The sequence below is a fragment of the Crinia signifera genome, chromosome 11, assembly GCF_055691185.1.
Source record: "Crinia signifera chromosome 11, ASM5569118v1, whole genome shotgun sequence".
In the NCBI taxonomy this organism is placed as follows: domain Eukaryota; kingdom Metazoa; phylum Chordata; class Amphibia; order Anura; family Myobatrachidae; genus Crinia; species Crinia signifera.
The window spans coordinates 59,479,829-59,498,925 of record NC_139227.1 but is presented as its reverse complement, the minus strand read 5'-3'; the positions used below and the strand labels follow the sequence as shown (position 1 = coordinate 59,498,925).

The 19,097-nt window shown below is 46.9% G+C and overlaps 1 protein-coding gene across 2 annotated transcripts in view; it reads right to left on the bottom strand.

The window, feature by feature from the left end:
• Positions 1–18,765, bottom strand: part of CTCF (CCCTC-binding factor) — an 80,302-nt gene extending 61,537 nt beyond the window's left edge. The window contains exons 1-3 of one of the 2 annotated variants that reach the window (XM_083164790.1): positions 18,580–18,765; positions 5,487–6,258; positions 4,796–4,966 (exon numbers count right to left, since the gene is read on the bottom strand). In XM_083164790.1, coding sequence (XP_083020916.1) covers positions 4,796–4,966; positions 5,487–6,249 — 934 coding nt within the window. In that variant the 5' untranslated portion in view covers positions 6,250–6,258; positions 18,580–18,765. Of the gene's footprint in view, positions 1–4,795; positions 4,967–5,486; positions 6,259–18,127; positions 18,345–18,579 lie in introns of those variants that run through there. The other variant, XM_083164791.1, reaches the window with a different exon arrangement.
• Positions 18,766–19,097: the final 332 nt, after the last annotated feature.

Here is a 19,097-nt window from a genome sequence, read left to right as displayed (position 1 = left end):
TTTTGACTATCAGCTGCCCACGGCTTCAGCCACAGCGCTCTTCTGGCTACAGCAATGGTTGCGCTTGACCTAGCCGCCAAAACTGCATCCATTGAAGCGTCACATAGAAACTCTACAGCAATTTGAATATTCTGTATTAATTTGATCAGCTCCGTTCTTTTAATACCATCCAGAGTATCTGACTCCAGATCCTGGACCCAAGATCTCAACACCCTGGACGTGACTGCCATGGACGAAGACGCTTTAATAGCTGCTCCCGCCGTAATGTGCTGCTTCCTGAGGTTAACCTCAATCTTCCTTTCCATAGCATCTTTGAAGATGTTGGCGTCCTCTAATGGAAGTGTAGTTTTTTTAGAAATCCTTGCGATGGCGGCATCTACTCTCGGAGCTTCATCCCAGTATTTTACTTATCTTACCCTCTTATGCGGGTGACGCCACTCTTCCTCTACCACTTCCTTTAGAGTTTTTGATAAAGGGAATGTTTTTCCTTTCTTCTTTTTATCCTGGAAAAGAAGGTCCTGCAGCTTTTCCTCCTCCTGGGTCTCCTCTATTTTTAGAGATTTGTGTATGAGGGCTAATAGATTTTCAAGTAATACAGGATTAAAATCCGCACCAGGGTTGTCTTGCGTAATCTCTCCCTCTTCTACTTCCTCTTCTCTAAAGGCTGGTCCTTCCCCGGAGTTTTGTGACCCCCCTGAACACTCAGCCCTGCTTCTTTTTGGCGATATTTTTTCCAAGTCATCCTTAGTAATAAATGTATCTGCCAAGGCGTTCTTAAGCATTGTTACCAATTCAGACATCTGTGGCATGGACATTTTCTGAAAAACTTTATATGCATCACACGTAGAGCCTTGTGCATTTCTCCGATACATTTTTGTCACATAGACTGCATTTTGCTGGATGATGCTTCTTATGTTTAGTCTTAGCTTCTGCTTTCCCCTTACTGGTGTCAGACCTAAAATAGTATACACAAGTATATAATTCTCCACAATTCATCCTCCTATATTCTTAATTGCTTCAATATTCCTGGCTTACCCTGATTTCTTCTGCTGCCTTTTCTCTTCAACCATAATGCTATGTGCTTTAACCACTTGAGGCTAAAAACAATCCCACATATATAAGCAAAGTGAATACTCCTCCAGCACCATGCTATCTACGGAGTCTTACCAGGTCTGCTGTACTTCTTTTATTAAGTGTCTGCCTGTAGCGACTGGTCCTGGTGCCTGTAATACAGCGCCGTGTCTGCCGATGACAGACACATTCCTCCTTACTGCTCGGCCTTTAAGTCGGCTCAGTCGCGCCTTTCTGATGCGGCCGCTCCCCCCAGCTGCGGCCTCCCGTTACGTCAGACGCCGGCCGCACATAGAACCAGACTTTCCGCCCGGAGGGCGCCCCGCGTCTCCACGTGCAGCACTTGCGCTCGGATCTTCATGCCGCCTTCGCTGCTCCTGGGACCCTCTGGAGTCTATACAGCAGACCTTAGGTTCCCCTTACTGCCCTCGACAGCAGGGACCTGTTTCCATAAGAATCCTGCCTCAACCCCAACTGCTCTAGACAGTGGAGAGGGCTGCAGCTCAGGGTAAGCCCATCCACTACCCTTGAAGAAAAAAAAAAAAGACACTGAAGCCTATGGAAGCGGGGCTTATATAGGGGCCAGTGTTTGTTTTTGTTTCCTTCCAGTGTACTGCCCTTCGGGACTTAACCCATTAGTGAGCTGCCATGGGGAGGTAGAGGGAAGATGACTGACAATGTCGACATTCAACTCCGCCCAAATCAGAATCTTTGTAGCCTCCCTCACACAGGAGTTGCTCTTTGTCCCCCCCCTGGAGGTTGACATATGCCACCGTTGTGGCATTGTCGGAGCCTGGAGTATCGCATAAGAAATTGCCCCGAATCTCAGTCCTGCGAGCAGGTTCGGAGCATGGGTCCACAAAGTAAGGACTGTCTGGCTCGATTGGGCAAGAAAATCCTCTTGTGCAGGAGAAGATGTGAGCCTGACCACTTTCTCAGAATGTCGAACTCAGGGCTGGGCAACACCGGCCCTCCAGATGTTGATGAACTACACATCCCAGCATGCCTTGCATCAGATTCAGCATGGCCACATAGCAAAACTAATGCAAAGCATCCTGGGATGTGTAGTTCATTAACATCTGGAGGGCCGGTGTTGCCCAGCCCTGGTCTAACTGGAAGGGTCTGGATCGGAACCTTCCAAACTGGAGGGCTTCAAACGTGGCTACCATTTTTCCCAGTAACTGGATGCACTGGTGAACCGACACCTGAGGCTTGGCTAAGAGTGCCAGAACCAGAGTTCGAATGTCCTCTGCTTTCTCCTGGGGAAGAAACACTCAGGTTTTGTGTCCAGTATTCCCAAAAAGAGAAGACGCTTTGTCGGTGTCAAGGAGGACTTCTGTAAATTAGTCAGTGTGACGTCAGGACCTTTTTTCTTAATTCCAAGACATTGATGTGCAGTTTTGATTCCCAGGAAGTCCATCAGCCTTGATAGGATCTTGTCTGGAGACAATAATGGCGCCGCAGGGAGAAGCAGGAAGCAGTGTTTGCCCCCACAGAGCTCTCTGTTCCCTCTCTGAGCAAGCCCCGCCTCTGCAATGGCACTGGGTTTATGCTAATATTTATACTGGCGCCGGCTGTCAGTATCGCCCACCTGAACAGCGCTTTTCATTGGAACTGCCCTGGTGGCCCAGGGACTGTCACCTAGCATCCATCCAATCTAAAGAAAAAAACGCAGCTGCAAAGCATAGCACCCACTCCTGTGGGCACCTAAAACTAACTGAAGCATTATGGGATGCAGTAGGGAGGAGCCTGCTCCCAAAGAATTAGAAGCATAGGTGCCTGGGCTCCTGGTGGACCCTCGTACATCCCATCATAAGCTGTGTCACCGGACTGGACGAAAGAGAAATGCAAATAAACATCCTTGATGTCTATGGACACTAGAAACACCTTGCCTTCCATTGCACTGACTACCGAGCGCAGGAACTCCTTAATAAATTTTGCAAGTAACCGATGAGGATTCAGCCGCTTTACATTGATTAGAGGAAAGGACTAGTCCTGGGGTAGCCAACCCTAGTCCTCGAGAGCTACCAACAGTGCATGTTTTGCAGGACTCCTCACAGAATCACAAGTGAGCTAATAAGCTCCATCTGTGTATCTTTTAAAATGTGTCAGTGATTAATGAGTGCAGCTGTGCAGCAGCTAAGTTGTCTGGAAATGTGAACTGTTGGTAGCTCTCGTAGGCTAGGGTTGGCTACCACTGGACTAGTCCATCACAAACATGTTGGAGTAGAACCTCCACTTGTTTGGTGTAAAGGTAGCGGAATAATGACATCTAGAATAGAATAACCTACTGGGAAAAAAAAAACAACACATCTCTGTCAAGAGGGTCATGAGTGTCCAAATCTAGGAATTGATCCCCTGGGGGAAAAAAAACCCTATTACACAGAGAGCTCAATTTTAGTTGAGATGGAAACTCTGCAATTTGAGTAAATGAGCCCATGCTACACCTGAGGGCGGGACTGAAACCAGTTTTAATCTATGCCAACACCCTGTAAGGACGGTGGCAGGCTGTGCAACCCCAGTTTCAACAGGCACACCCCCCCCAGTAGCCAAAGAGATTATCTTAAGGTGCCCGCACCCGTTATAGCCTGGATCGAATAGCATGTGATTTGGGTGAGATGCAATGTATGTGCAGCGGGATCGCACATCGCATGGTGCAAACACACAGTGTATGGGCACCATTAGAAAATTCAGTTGAGAGAATTTCTCCCACAAAAAGGGCACTGCCTTCACATGTTTTGATTCCGTACCAGCTTCCCAAAATCTGACCTAAAGATCTCCTCCCAGAGACAGCTAAAAAAAAAAAAATGTGGGTCAATAGAGAGAAGTGGAACAGACCTGATCCAGTAAGGCAAGCTGTTCCCTACTAACTGTTTGTTTGGGGGTCCTGCAGCGATCTTGTCAACCCCCAAAAAAATTCTAAAATGGGGCAAAGAAGCACCTGAAAAGACAAAGATGTATGGAGGACCTCACAATTCCTGTAGATCTTTAAAAATGTACACATTGTACAGTAAGAATAATGGAGGCATTGGCCAACCTGACTATTGGGGGGGGGGGGGCTCAACTTGGGGTGGGACCTCCCAGAGAGTGCTGCCATCCCTACCTGAAATTTCAGAAATGGGGAATGCCAGGCAAGAAGTGAAAAGGTTGGTAACTGCTACTTTTTATGCCTAAAGAGCTAGCCTGAGAAACCTCTGCCTCCCAAGAACTGACCCAAAAGATCTCCTCACAGAGACAGTGAAAACTAGAATGCGGGTCAATAGAGAGGCCTTGATTTTTCCCAAAGTGTCTATGTTACTGACCCACAAAGACCTCAGTTTGGCAGTCTGCTCTGAAAACTCATCAATAACTTGAGCATTGGACCTAGCACACTCTGGAATCAACAGCTTGTCCGTCACACCTTGCTGATGTTCCTAGAGCCACTTTAGGCAGGCTTGCCATTGGACACATGATTGCCCCAAAGTATCACCTGCGGCAGAAGGGAGTGGCATTTCTGGTTTGTAAAATAGTGACCATCTTAAATGGCAATGATAGCCTAGCAAGGTTCATCTCAGAACCAATGAAAGCGAAGACAGCTGCTTCACTAGTGTTCCAATGTCCACAAAATTATTTTTCAACAAATGCAGGTGTCAAAATATTAACATTTATAATCTGTATATTTAAAAAATGTAACATCCATAATTTTAAATGGGAAATGTCAACATTTCACAAGTGGAAAACAAACCTGTGTGAGTATTGAGGTGATTCCTAAGCAAAGTAACTGTTCTAAATGCTCTACCACACAGATGGCATTTGTGAGGTCGTTCATCAGTGTGACTCTTCATATGACGATCAAGGTTTGACCGTCTGGGACAAGTGTAACTACAAAGCTCACATTGGAAAGTCTTCTTCACTCCTAAACGAAAAATATCAAGTTAGTTACAGCTGCAAGATTCATCCACAAAATAAAGAAATATCTACTAATTGATCATTTCATAAACAAAAACTTAAGAAAAAGCGTAGTAAAAGATTAATTTTGTCTACATCCTGCTGCACTACCAATTGCAGTATGGTAGAAAAAAAATAAACTAATGAATCTTGTACAAGACCTCCTGTACCATTCACAGGAAAAGTTCATGTTTTTGTTAAATACATTTTGCTATCATAAAAATAGGACTCCCCAAAAGATAAAAGAAAAACAAAACAGACCGACATCAATGTGCAACTACATCTACATATTTAAACATGAAAGCTAGCTATCTTGTACCATTGAGGTTATATAATAATAATAATAAAATATATATTTCACACACACACACACACACACACACACACACACACACACACACACACACACACACACACACACACACACACACACACACATATAGGGAGTTCACATTAAATTGTCTAAAAATGTGAGACCTACAATTTACCTTTCTTTTTAATTTTTGTTGGTTTTGGAGGCTTCATGTTTCCAACCACTTTTTCTGCATTAACATCAGAAAGCAATCCTTCGTGCTGCTCCTCTTCAAAGTCATACACTGACACATCTACATCCTTCCCTTCTTCTGTGTAGCGCAATTTACTCTTTTTAGTCTTTTTCATCTTTTTGACAGGTGGTGCGTAATCAGGATCCTTCTGCCATGTAGATTCTTCTGGTGAATGAAGCTCTGCTTGTTCTAATGTTTCCACTTCACCATTTGCCCCAACCTTAACAACCTGGAAGCCCTCTGGTAGAGGCAATGTGTGACATATCATTGGCTCCCCTTCTGGAATGCCTTCTTTGGATATTTCATTCTCATAAGCTGCATGAAGCTCCCCCACAGATGTGGCAGAAACAGGAACAGCTACAGGCACCTGCACAAGTTGAAGTTCTCCCAAATTAATTGGCTGTTCCTCCATATTAACAACTTGCAAAGTTATAATCTGTGTATCATCCACAGTAGAATCTCCATCTTGGGGAACAACACCTTCAAGTACCTCAGTTTTCATCTGCAGGATTGTTGGATCAAGCTGTTCCATCATAACCATTTGAACATTGCTATTAACATCACTCACTTCAGCCTGACTTTGCACTATAACACAGCCATCTTCATCTCCACCTCCCTCTCGACGTCTCTGGTAAGTTTTTGTTTCTTTCCTTTTCATAAAGGACTCAGAATCTTCAACAATGGCTTCTGCTATTTCCCCTTCCATTATAAAGAACTAGAAGAAAAAGGAATGAAATAAAATTCACACACACAAAATGGAGGAAAGTGGAGCTCGAAACAGCTTTAAGGCTGAGGTGTAACACTGCATTGTTCAGCACCTTTTGGAGGATGTGATAAGCAATATGGGCGCAATTCAGACCTGAAATATTTGCAGAGTATATCGGGCGCTTGTAAAAAATAGAGCAAATTGTGGCAAAAATGGGGATTTTTTTTGCTGCAGAGTGGTAGAGGTGAGAGATAAAGTAGAGTGAATAAGTTGTTTGAGAATAGTGGGTGAAAATTAGAAAGGGTTAAACAAAACAAGTGTTACTGCAAGAAAGAAGAGTAATAATGGAATAAAATAAATATAAAAATTAAATAAATAAATGAAAAATGAATAAAAATAAATAAAGAGAATAACTATTGCAGCATGTTTACAATTCCTTTGTGGGAATGGGTAGGGAGGATAACAGTCCAGCCCGGAGCGACTATTAAAACGGACCCCAGGCAGGACTAGCTAGGGTGAGTTAGACTAGCTGGACTGTTATCCTCCTTACCCATTCCCACAAAGGAATTGTATTTATTTTTATTCATTTTTCTTTTATTTATTTAATTTTTATCTTTATTTTTTAAGGACTGTTGACCAAATGATCCCAACACCTGCACAGTATGCATTGGGTTAAAAAGTCTCCGCTCTCTGCTCTTTACTTCCTGCCTGTTCCTGGTGAGATCACAAGGGAGATAGCCTGTCACCCTCTGTGACTTGCTCATGACTCTGCTTTTAACCCGTTTTGAATTACTGGTATTTTGAAACCAGTAAATTCTCTCTGGACCTTTCACATTACAGCTAGAAACGTTTTAAACCCATTTAAAATCGGCATGGGGTATAAGTGAAGCTTTAAGCTCAGAGGACAGGCGTGACATGACGTCAATGAGATGCTAGGCCCAAGCAGTCCTGTGTTTGGGGCGGCTGCCATGCTAACTGTGATTGAAATACAATTATAGATATATATATGCTGGGTTCGCAGAAACGCGCTATAGCACGTATTTTACCCCAAAACAGTCCCCGGGGACTCAGGTTTTAAAACTAAAGGGGGCCCTGAGCTGCCGCCGCGAGCCAATCACTGCAGCGGCCGCCGGGGCCCAATCATTGAACAGTGGCCGCCTGGCAGCCAATCACTGTAGATTTTACTACTGTAATGTGTACTGGGCATTACGGTGTACGCTGTAATGTGTACTGGGCATTACGGTGTACGCTGTAATGTGTACTGGGCATTACGGTGTACGCTGTAATGTGTACTGGGCATTACGGTGTGCGCTGTAATGTGTACTGGGCATTACGGTGTGTGCTGGAATGTACTGGGCATTACGGTGCTGGAATGTGTACTGGGTATAACTGTGTGTACTGTAATGTGAATTGGTACTACTATGTGACCACACCACTTCCCCCAAAAAAACATGCCCTAAATTTTTAGCGCGCAGTGTCCCTGTTTTTTTGGGTGGTTTTCGCGAACACTGCTATACACATGCAACAATCAGCAAGTTAAAACAAACGGAGACAAGCTAGCTCCTGATGAAGAAATGGAAATTGCCAGGGCAGGTCTGGACGAAGAGGTCACAGTGAAGCCACGGACAACCTCAGCATGTCCAAACACCAGGACCATCCTGGGCCAATCTGGTGCTACCAGAATGACACTACCTCTGTGCCCTCACGTTTAAGGACCCAAGCAATCATGGGAAAAGGAGAAAAGACATAAGCCAGGTTGAAGTTCCAAGGAACAGTCATGGCATCCACTGCCCACGCTGTTGGGTCCCTGGTTCATGTACAAAATCTGGCCACCTAACAATTGTGTCTGGATGCCACCAAGTCCACCTCTGCCATTAAGTCCATCCCAGAGAGCCACAATGTCCTGAAACACCTCCAGGTCCAATGCCAATTCCCCTCCCAGCAAATCCGATCTGCTGAGAAAGTCTGCTTCCACATTCCAGATGCCTGGAATAAACACAGCTGACAGGGCCGGAACACAAGATTCCACCCACTGAAAAATCCGAGACATTGCATCGCCATCTTGCTATGGGTGCCCCCCCCCTTGATAGTTGAGATATTGTCTGACAATATCCTTATCAGTAACCCCATCTGCAACTCCTCCACTGCACAGAGTTCCAATATATTTATTGTCCAGGCCTATTCTGTGCTGGACCACAGCCCCTGCAGCCTGAGATGTAGAGCTACTGCTCCCCATCCCAAGACGCATCAGTCGCGACTACAAACCACTCTCACGTTAGCAGAAAGCGACTCAGCTGGAGCATTTCCAGATCCATCCACTAGACCACATGTCTTCAACCTGTGGCCCTCCAGATGTTGTAGAACTACATGTCCCTGACAGTTTTGGCATGCTCTCATAGGAAAAAACGGGGCAATGCATGCTGGGACATGTAGTTTCACAACATCTGGAGGGCCACAGGTTGAAGACCCATGGACTAGACCATGGGTCCTCAAACTGCGGCCCTCCAGATGTTGTGAAACTACAAATCCCAGCATGCCTTGCCACCGTTTTAACACTCCCTTATAGCAAAACTGTGGCAAGGCATGCTGGGATTTGTAGTTTCACAACATCTGGAGGGCCGCAGTTTGAGGACCCATGCACTAGACTAAAGCTGTGATATATAGTGCTCCTCTTCATCAGCTACCAGAGATAGTCGCTGATTAAAAGGGAACCTCTGCCTGGGGAGCCGCAGAAGGAATCAGCTGGTTGCTGGCGATTAAGGGGGCTAAAAATGGGAGCGTGCACCCAGAGATTCATCGTTAGTGCACACTCCAATCGCTGGCAATATGGTCGCTCAGCGACCATATTGCCAGCGATTATAGCCCGTGTGTACGCACCTTAAGGATTCCCTTTTCTCCTGAGTCAGGACAAGCTTTTCCTTCTGCCATGGTCTTTGGATCCCCTAACTAACTGGTAAGAATGTTCCATTGGAACATCCTTGAGTGAAACCTTGCATGTGACTTTTTGGACTCGCTATCTGCCTCCCATGCCTTTAGCCAGAGAGCTCTCCTAGCAGCCACAGAAATGTCCGACACCTTAAGACGCCATTGTAATGCCTTCTTCACCAGCTTCACAGACATACTCAGCTGCACACTTCAATTTTTCCGCTAAGGAAGACGCAGCAGTATCAGGCTGAAGCTGAGCACACAAAGTTGGAGACCCAGGCTGACGCAATAACCGGGTGGCAACCTTCAATCTTTTTATCAACTGGGTCTTTGTAAGCAGCACCCCCCTGAACAGGCAACGGTGTGGCTTTAGACAACCTGGCATCTACCAACAGAACCTTTTCCCATAGTTTTGCATGCTCCTTTGGCATGGGATACAAATTTGCAAACCACTTAGGCATAGTCTTTTATCAGGTGTTTTCCATGCTTCCCCCAAAAGCTCCTTCATTCATTACAGGGAAAAAAGTCACCGCATCTCTGCGCTGCTTCTTAAAAACACCTTCTTGCTGCACTCTATCCACATCAGCAAGACTCAATGCTTGTTTTAGAGCCAATATCAAATCCTCAACCCCAGAGGTAGAGGCTTCAAAATCCTGTCTCCAAAACATGTCCTACGGACATTCTCATCCTTCCTCCTCAGTCAACATTAAGTGGAGGTGGGGTAGATAAGTGGTGTCTGGGAGTGGTATCCTCAAGTACCTTAATAAACTGCTCCATAAAGGCACTCATTTTCTGCACACCCTGTGCAGAGTGTTGCATAGCCTGTAGCAACTCTGCGTCCCATTGTGAGGGTGTAAGAGGACTCAAGAGGGCTGTATGGATGGGAAAAGCCTTGTGGACCTACTGAGATCATCCCTCTGCCTATTAAGAGCTTGCACTAAGTCAGCAATTGATCTCCCTAGGGCAGCCACCCACGCCGGTTAAGGCTGCTCAGACATCTATATTTGAGTCCCACTTGAAACAGAATTGCATGCAGTGCACAAATACCCCGGGTCCATCTGTTCATAAGTTAATTGACACCGCAAAATCTGCAGTATATTAACATGGCAGAAGCTCCCATCTCCACAACGGCAGAATTACACCTTTCTGTCATTTCTTAAAAATCACAGTGCAAATGTCAGGCGCTATACAGAATAATGTAACCAGTGTACTTCTGTCAGCTGCTGTTGTAATAGACCCTCACTGGAGAAGCACTGCCCAGAAGAAACTTTCACAGTAGCCTGCAGTGAGAAAACTCCTTTTCAGCTCCACACAGTGTGGCGAAAAGGGCGTCAGACTACAATGAGGAAGAAACCAAGTACATGCTCCAGTGGGGAGGGAAAGCCTTTTGGTGCCCTCCCCCTTCAGCCGCTCCCATCTGCTGTTTCTTAAGGCTCCCAGTGTCTACCCTTGAGAAGGAATTACTTGGAAGTGCCCTGCTTTGCAGGGCTACAGTTACAGGCTTCCTCTCCAAAAATGGAGTTTGCCTGTAAGTGCTTTTAAAATGGTGGCACTATAGTGGGGGGGCTGTCACCCATGATCTCCCTCAGAGAGCCGGACTAGGTCTCTCCCCAGGACCTAGGAGAGCTCACCCCCAAATTTTGGTGCTCGGCGAAAGCAGTTTTATCTCCCCAGCACACAGAGTTCTGATTACGAAATGTTTCTGTCAGCCTCTGCTGCGCTTTCACAGTGTAAAGAAGTTTCCCCAGGAAACATCACACTGTAGGCTGCACTAGCTAAGAAAATATACTGGTTTCCTAGCACGGCGCCCACGATTTTTATCTTATGCATCGGGTCGCATCGAATCGCATTTTTAATTGTACAGCCACCCTGATGGGTGATTACTATGTTAAATGCATCCCCATTGTTAACGCCACCCCCACTATCAACGTCAACCCAAAGCGTGACTAGCACAGCGAGCCTGCGATGGGTGGCGGTATACGTCCTCCGACCTTTTCATACCCCCACTATACACGTCGGCGTGGAGATGATTTTATATAGTGTGGCGAGCGCAGCGAGCCACCGAGTGCGAAGCGTGGCCAAGCCCTGGGAGGGGACGTGGTAACTTCACATGTATTCCGCATCCGCTCGCTACGCTTCGGTGGCTCGCTGCGCTCACCACACTATATAAAATCAACTCCATGCCGATGTGGATAGTGGGGGTATGAAAAGGTTGGAGGACGCGTACCGCCGCCGCTCGCCACGCTTCGGGTTGGCGTTGATAGTGGGGGTGGCGTTAAGAATGGGGGTGCATTTAACATAGTAATCACCCATCAGGGTGGCTGTACAATGTAAAATCAGGTCTGATCGCATCGCATGCCATTATAATAACATGCGATGCGACGCAATATTAAAATTGTACAGTGCACTCTTAAAACCCTAATATCGGGTCCCATCGCATACCTTAACTAATGGTATGCGATGGCATACGACGGGCGCCGTGCTAGGAAACAAGTACCGAAAATATTAATAAAAAAAAAATCCTAGCTAACTCATAAAACGGCTGCAAGATGCAGCCCATAGCATATGCAGCAGGGGAGGAGCCTGCCTCTTAAAGTAGCAGCATAGGTGCCTGGCTCCTGCGAACCCCATTACATTCCAAGGTTGAGCTGTGTCACCAGGATGGACGATAGAGAAAGAAAAGTTAAACTATAAAAAGTGATCAATGTACTCTGTCTTCTGTGTATATGCTGAGGAAATCCTTTGCATACACCAATGACATTTTAAAACCAGGGATGAGGAACCTTTGGCCCTCCAGCGGTTGTTGAACTATGCATTCCAGTATGTCCTGCAACAGTTTTAGCTTGGCCAAATAGCAAAACTGTAAAAGGGCATGCTGGGATGTATAGTTCAATGACGAGCTGGAGGATCAAAGGATCCCCAGGCCCATTTTAAATATTGCTCAGAAGGGTAAAATGAATGAAATGTTTTAAAATATCACTTTGTATGTATGGAACTTAACCCTTAATATCTTTTAACACAACATTTTTTATTTGAATTTAGCAAGTGAGTGATGATAGAATTTCTCGGGGATATTTTGCAAATCACTGAGATTTTGGCACTGAAAAGGGTTAATAGGAACAATCGGTACTTATGTATTATCACGGTGGCCAATTTAACTACGTAATGCAATGGTACTAGTTCATTTTCACTGCACCCCTGGCCGCGGATCGAATCACATGCGATTTAGCACACCCCCACTATCCTCGTTACCCTGAAGCGTGGCGAGCCCAGCGCGCCACGCGAGGGGATGCGGAACGCATCCTCCCGACCTTTTCATACCCCCACTATCCACGCCGGGGTGGAGTTGATTTTATAAAGTGTGGTGAGCGCAGCGAGCCTTGCAGAAAATGAGCCCAAAGCATGGCGAGCCCCACGAAGGGACGCAGAATACAGGTCAAGTAATCCGCGTCCGCTTGCCACGCTTCTGGCTCGTTTTTCGCGGCTGCTCGCCACACTTTATAAAATTAATTCCACGCCGACATGGATAGTGGGGGTATGAAAAGGTCGGTAGGACGCATTCCACGTGCGCTCGCCACGCTTCGGGGTGACGTGGATAGTGGGGGTGTGCTAACTCGCATTGCATGCGATGCGATCTGCGGCCAGGGGTGCAGTGAAAATGAACTAGTACCATCGCACGCAAATTGCATGCGCTGCGATCTCACTACGCTGAATAGGGCACTAAGCTATTTGCACTAAGAATTTGGTACTTACCGATAATTCCTTTTCTCAGAGTTCACAGAGGACACTGAATACTGCTTACGCTGGGGATAGAGTGGGTGTTAGGAGGAGTCGGCACTTTAATTGTTTTTGGAGTGTGACAGGCTCCTCCCTCTATCCCCCCTCCCAGACCTCAGTCTTAGAAAACTGTGCCGGAGAGGAGACAGAGGCCAGGAATCTGAGACAGCAGATCCAGCTGAAAAGTCTGAATTAAATCGGCCGAAAGATACCGCCATTTTTCCTAGCAGCCTGATACACAGGTGGGCCGACACCTGTTGTTGTTGGAGTATCTTCCTGACCATATCATGCATGGACAAGATCTTGTCTAAAGGAAGGAAAACCTTGTTTTGCACTGTGTCCAGGATAAGGCCCAGAAATATCAATCTCTGGGATGGAACCAACTGTGATTTCTTGAAGTTTAAATTCCAGCCGTGCTAAACAAGAAACTGACAAGTCTGGAACGCATCCCTTCAGAGCTGCTCCACTGAAGTTGCCTTCAGTAAGAGGTCGTCTAGATAGGGAATCACTGCCTTCTGAATTCTCTCTCTCTTTGCAGGCTCCACTGGCAACCCTGTAGTGAAAAAAAGATTTGGTGGAGGGAAAGCGAATTCCAAGGCGTATTCTCAAATCATGATATTTCGTACCCATTGTCCCTGCAAGTCTGAAGCTATTGTTCTCGAAATGCCTGTAAACGACCACCTACCCTGGGGTCCCCCAGGTGGGCTGAAAGCCGTCATGCCAAGGGCTTGTCTGCTGGCTTGTTCTCGGGACGGCGAGAGGCCGTTGTGGAAGACAAGGCAAAGGAGGACATGGCTCTGCCTCTGGCTGAGGCAGAAGCGCCTCTGGTTTTTCCCCTAAATCTAGAGGTGCCTTGAAAGGACCGAAAGGAGGGATCAGAGAAAGTCCTCTTCGGAGGAGGCGGAGCTGAGGGAAGAAAAGTGGACCGACCCCCCCCCCCCGTAGCCTGGGCTATTAACTTGTCTAGCTCCTGGCTAAACAAAAAAATCACCAGCAAAAGGCAAGGCCTCCACTGCCTTTTTTATTTCGGCTTCGGCCTGCCAAGACCTAAGCCATAAGGTGCGTCTTGCTGAGATAGAAGAAGCCGAGATCTTTGCTGCTAACTCTGCTGAATCCCTGGCTGCTGCTTCTTCTAGATAAGTAGCAGATTCCTTAATATGTTCAGCTAAAGGAATTAGTTCTGACCTTGGCCGATTTGATTGAAGCCCCTGGACCAATTCCTCGGCCCATACCTCTACTGCCCTGTTAACCCACGAGCCAGTGGTGTAAATAGATTTGAGAGTAGCCTCTAACCTACGGTCATAGGGCTCCTTCAACGCCACTGCCGTTGGTACAGGCAAAGTCGTCTTTTTTGATAGACGGGAAACAGACGTATACGCTGGGGGAGGTGTTTCCCACTTAACCCGTGAGTCCTGTGGAAACGGATAAGAGATATTGAAGCGTTTTGACATCTGAGATTTTTTTATCAGGTGTCTTCCATGCTTTTAGTAGAGGATATTCCAACTCCTCTGAAAATGGAAAGGTAATTGACGACTTTACCTTCCTACTAAACAAGGATACTTGTGCAAGGGAATCATTCTCCTCAATATTCAAAGTAATCTTAACTGCTTAAGCCTCAATACCCTGAAGCTCCCCTGAATCCTGATCCTCCACTACCTGTATATCAGGGTCTGGATCCTGCAAATAGACATCACGGTCTACTTGTAAGTGTACCTCCTCCCCCTCCCCCTCAGACAGGTGGTGTAACAGGAGAAAAAAACCTCTTTGGCAAGCCTAGTAAAGGCGCCATTTGTTGTGCTTTTGGCACCTTAACAGTTTTTACCAGTGAATCCACAGACTGGACCAGAGCCCTGGCCCATGAGGGTTCAGCTGACGAGACATAAGCCATGTGATTATAAAACCTCTGTCTCTGCGAGAAAAAGCTGACATAATGGATGCCATATCCACTGCAGGTGTCTCCGACCCTGCTGGAATCCCTTCAGCCCATGGTGACTCTGTAACAAAGTTCACACAGATTTACCCCTTGTTTATGCTGGGTAAACTGGGTTTCACAGCGCTTACATATAAAAAGCTTCTGTGAGCCCTTTGAAGAGGTACCCTTGGAGGATATACTGACAAAACCAACCACATTGCAGTATAGAATAGTGCAGGAGAGCAGGAATGCACAAGAAAAAGACAGGCAGATAGGGGATAGGAGCCTTCCGTCCCACAATGAGCCCTGACCCCACCGAACTTGTTCCACAACACACTACACCCGCAGCACTCACGGTTTTGTGGTGTTGAAATAGCGCAGGTCCTGGAACACCTCAAGAGCCGTCCAGTCTCTGAAGCTGCCTCGTGGGGTAAGACGGCACCTGGGTTCAGCGCAGTAGCTTCTTCCGGGTTAGATGTCTGGGCTGGCTACGGCAGCCCAGACATCTAACCGTTTCTTGACGGTCATCGCTACTCCAACTGGCGCCACAGTGCCGCATCGCTGTGGCCAAAATCCTCCCTGAGCGGTGTGGCTGTCAGCCGCGGAACCCGAGGCAAGCCGCGTGCGGCTGCGACGGTGACCCTTCAGCGCGGTGGCACTGATGACTGTGGTCCAGAGGAACACCGCAAGCTGTGTCGACTTTACACCTCAGGGAATCAAGCGATGCAGGCAGACAGCAGCTCCCTGTCTGCCTGTCAAAAAAAGAAAATATAAAAGTATAAAAAATATAAAAGCTTCCTAAGGAGACCCAGTTCCGGGGAGCCGAGTCCTCCGGCACTTTTCTAAGACTGAGGTCTGGGAGGGGGGATAGAGGGGAGGAGCCTGTCACACTCCAAAAACAATGAAAGTGCTGACTCCTAACAACCACTCTATCCCCACCGTATGCAGCATTCAGTGTCCCCTGTGAATGAAGGAGAAATACCCCTTTTACACTGCCGAAAAATTCCCGGGTCAGACCCGGATCATCGGCGGTGTAAGTGGGACACGCAGTGTCCCTTTACACGGGACTTCTACCCAGGTCCTGACCTAGGAAGAACACGGCCAGGATCTGGGTAGAGGGCGGTGTAAATGGGTACGCCGGGTCGGATGACCCGGCTCCCATTTACACCAATGGGGGACGTGCAACCTGCGGACCGCATCGACCGCAGGTTAGACGTGGGACACAGACAGCCTGCGCTGCTGTCTGCTATACCCTGCAGACAGCAGCAGCGGAGGAGGTGAATGGATGCCTGTGCACGGCATACAAGTACTGAAATACATACACAAGTACACCAGATAATGTGACACTGACAGATATTCCAGATTATCGGTTTATCAGCAGTATCCACAGAAGCCCCCTCCCACCCCCTGGGTTGCTGTGCAGTACCCTGTTCACTCTATTACCCCTTTCACATTGCACCCGGGATTTGGACACGAGTGCATCCTGGGAGCAACACTGCATTTGCCATGATAGTCCCCCCCAAAGCGACCTCGCAATAAGCTGATGTCAAAAAGAGGAAACGGGAGAAAGCAGCATATGGAGCAGATGCTGCCTTCTGTCTAGTGTGACTGGGAGCTGGGGCGCTCAACCCAGGTTACCTATTCACACTGCATTAAAGGTGCATACACACTGTACAATTACACTGGACCAATTTCCTTGAAAGACATTTCCCTTGAACCCAGTGTCCTGGACGAAAGAGGTTGATGAAAGATATTGACAACAGATCTAACTACAGTTTATAGACTCTTTTTGAAAGATATCCAAATTGAGCTGCATGCACAGTTGACGAACAATCTTGATAAACAACTGGCGGGTATGCGCATCATCTTTCGTCCAGGACATGGGTTCAATGGAAATATCTTTCAACAAAATTGGTCAAAAAATTGTACAGTGTGTATGCACCTTAACCCTTTTAATCCGCGTCAGAATGCCAGATAGCTGGACCTGGGTAATTTGAGAATGCAATTTCACAACGAACATCAACCAGGTAACAACATGGGTCGGAATCAAGTTATTTGTGCAATGTGAAAGTGGTATTAATGGAGGATGCAGCATCAGCTCCAAGTGATTCCTCCTCCCTGCCCCCTGATTATGTGCCGCTGTTCCACCCCCTTTCTAAGTCAGCAACCGAGCTTACTGCCAGATTGCTCCTGGGACAGACCCGTGTCCAAATCTTGCGTGTGACACGACATTTGCAGTGTGAAAGGGGTGTAAGCGATCTATGCTGTCCATTGTTCTCTTGTGACTACACTGGCAATATTACTAGATACTGCATGCAGTATTCATCCAGTCAGGTGATGTAGAAACGCATGCCATCTCTACAAGGTATACACAGGGAGTGATCCGTGCTTAATTTCTAGCAAGAACGCTTACAAATGGGGCCTATGCATCAAGCGATTTTAGCCCTATTATTTTCTTATATTTCATGATTTGTTTTTATTTTGTACTTTAAGTTCTTTCACTTTATTCAATACCTCAATATTGAAGGGCGTGGGACTCAATTAAAAAATATGCCACTGGGATAAAGTCCATTTACAGTAGCACAAGTTTTGTCGCACCTCTATGTCACAAGTTTGCAGTGCCAGCAGCACATGTATAATTTTAGATCCACACATTACAACCATATCTTTAAACTTCCTAAGTACTTTAGAAACTCACACAAAACAGAGTGCTGACTGGGAAACCCATAAATCGCTGAACTTTGTTTAAAATTTGCTTCCAAATTTAATAGGCAGCACTATAACGCAGATGAATACACTTTTGGTTGTTTCCTTCCAATACTCTTTTGAATGGAAGAATTGTATACATTGTGAAGAAATTGTGAAGAAATGTATACATTGTGTAATTACAGCCTGCCCAATTTAAATCTGTATATTACATAGCTATTGTGGACTGGGGAACACAGAGGGAGCTCTTCCCAGCTACTTTATCCCTAGTTAAAGTCATCCCCCCTGCCTGTCTTAAAGCAAAGCGATAGAGCTGTCTGAGCTGTTGCGCGCCGCGGTCGATGGGAGGAAGCCTGGTCGCCTAAGCATTGACTGGTAGCGGGTGAAGGAAGAAATATTTAACCACATACTGCTCAGGTGCCAATCGCACACAACAGGGAGCTTAGCCATCAACTAGGACAGCGGTGCCAAAAGCCGTGGCTTTACCAGCCGCGAGTTTTATCAACCGCCACCCGCACACCCAGAGACGTGTAATAGTTACGGATAGGCGAAATGTACCAGCCAGTGTAGAATAAGGCGCCGGGAATCGGTACCACGTCTACCAGTAGCGTCAGCTGGAAGTAAGCGGGTTAAAGTAGTATTGGTTCGCCAGGCTGGTATGATACACACAGATGGCTGTTAAGGGCAGCTAGCCCGCCATGGATCCAGAGACGCAGCGACTGGAAAGAAAATGGAGGACAGGCCTAACGCTACGGCCAACTCCGAAATATCCCGCCCGAAGAAGCCCGCTGCCATTGCCAGCGCGGCGGTATGCATAATCACACTGGGACAGGGACGGAGTCTTACAGGCCCCAACTACAGATCTTTTTTTTTTTTTTTTTTGTGCTGCCAAATTCCAATAACGATAGAGGGAGACAAACACCCCCGTCAGCCGCCCGCACCGGAGCCCCATCGTGACACCTAGAGGCCGGAGAAAGCTCCTGCAAAATCTCCTTTTTCTTTCTCCTTACCTCCCCCGTGCGGCTTTTTCTCTGTTTTTTTCTGCTTTTCAGGCAGATTCCAGTGATCCAGTTCAGACTACCAGCAGGAAACGGGACCGGAGGCGCCCGATGGGAACCAGCTCACCGTTTAATCACTCCGAGCCCTGCTTCACAAAATGGCGGCATCAGTAGGCAGAGCGCATGCGCGACTGGGGCGGGGACAGAGGCTGCCGGGAGTTGTAGTCTGAAACCTCCTCTATATACTGTAGATTACTACTAGACACAGGAGCGCGGGTTGCTGTTTGAGCGCCAAATTTGAAATGCGACGTCGTGATGTTATTTTGAAACGTTCATATACTTCATAACATTACGTATCTATAGCTATATCAGGGTTGCCTACCTGACCCTCTCCTTCAGGGGGAAAATGCTCTGTTCCTGGACTTCCCTGGTAATGTATGATTGCCATCACCTGTGGTGAAACGCCTTTCTTATCAATTACTTAGCTCCCCACAGGTGATGGAAATCATACATTACCAAGGAAGTCCAGG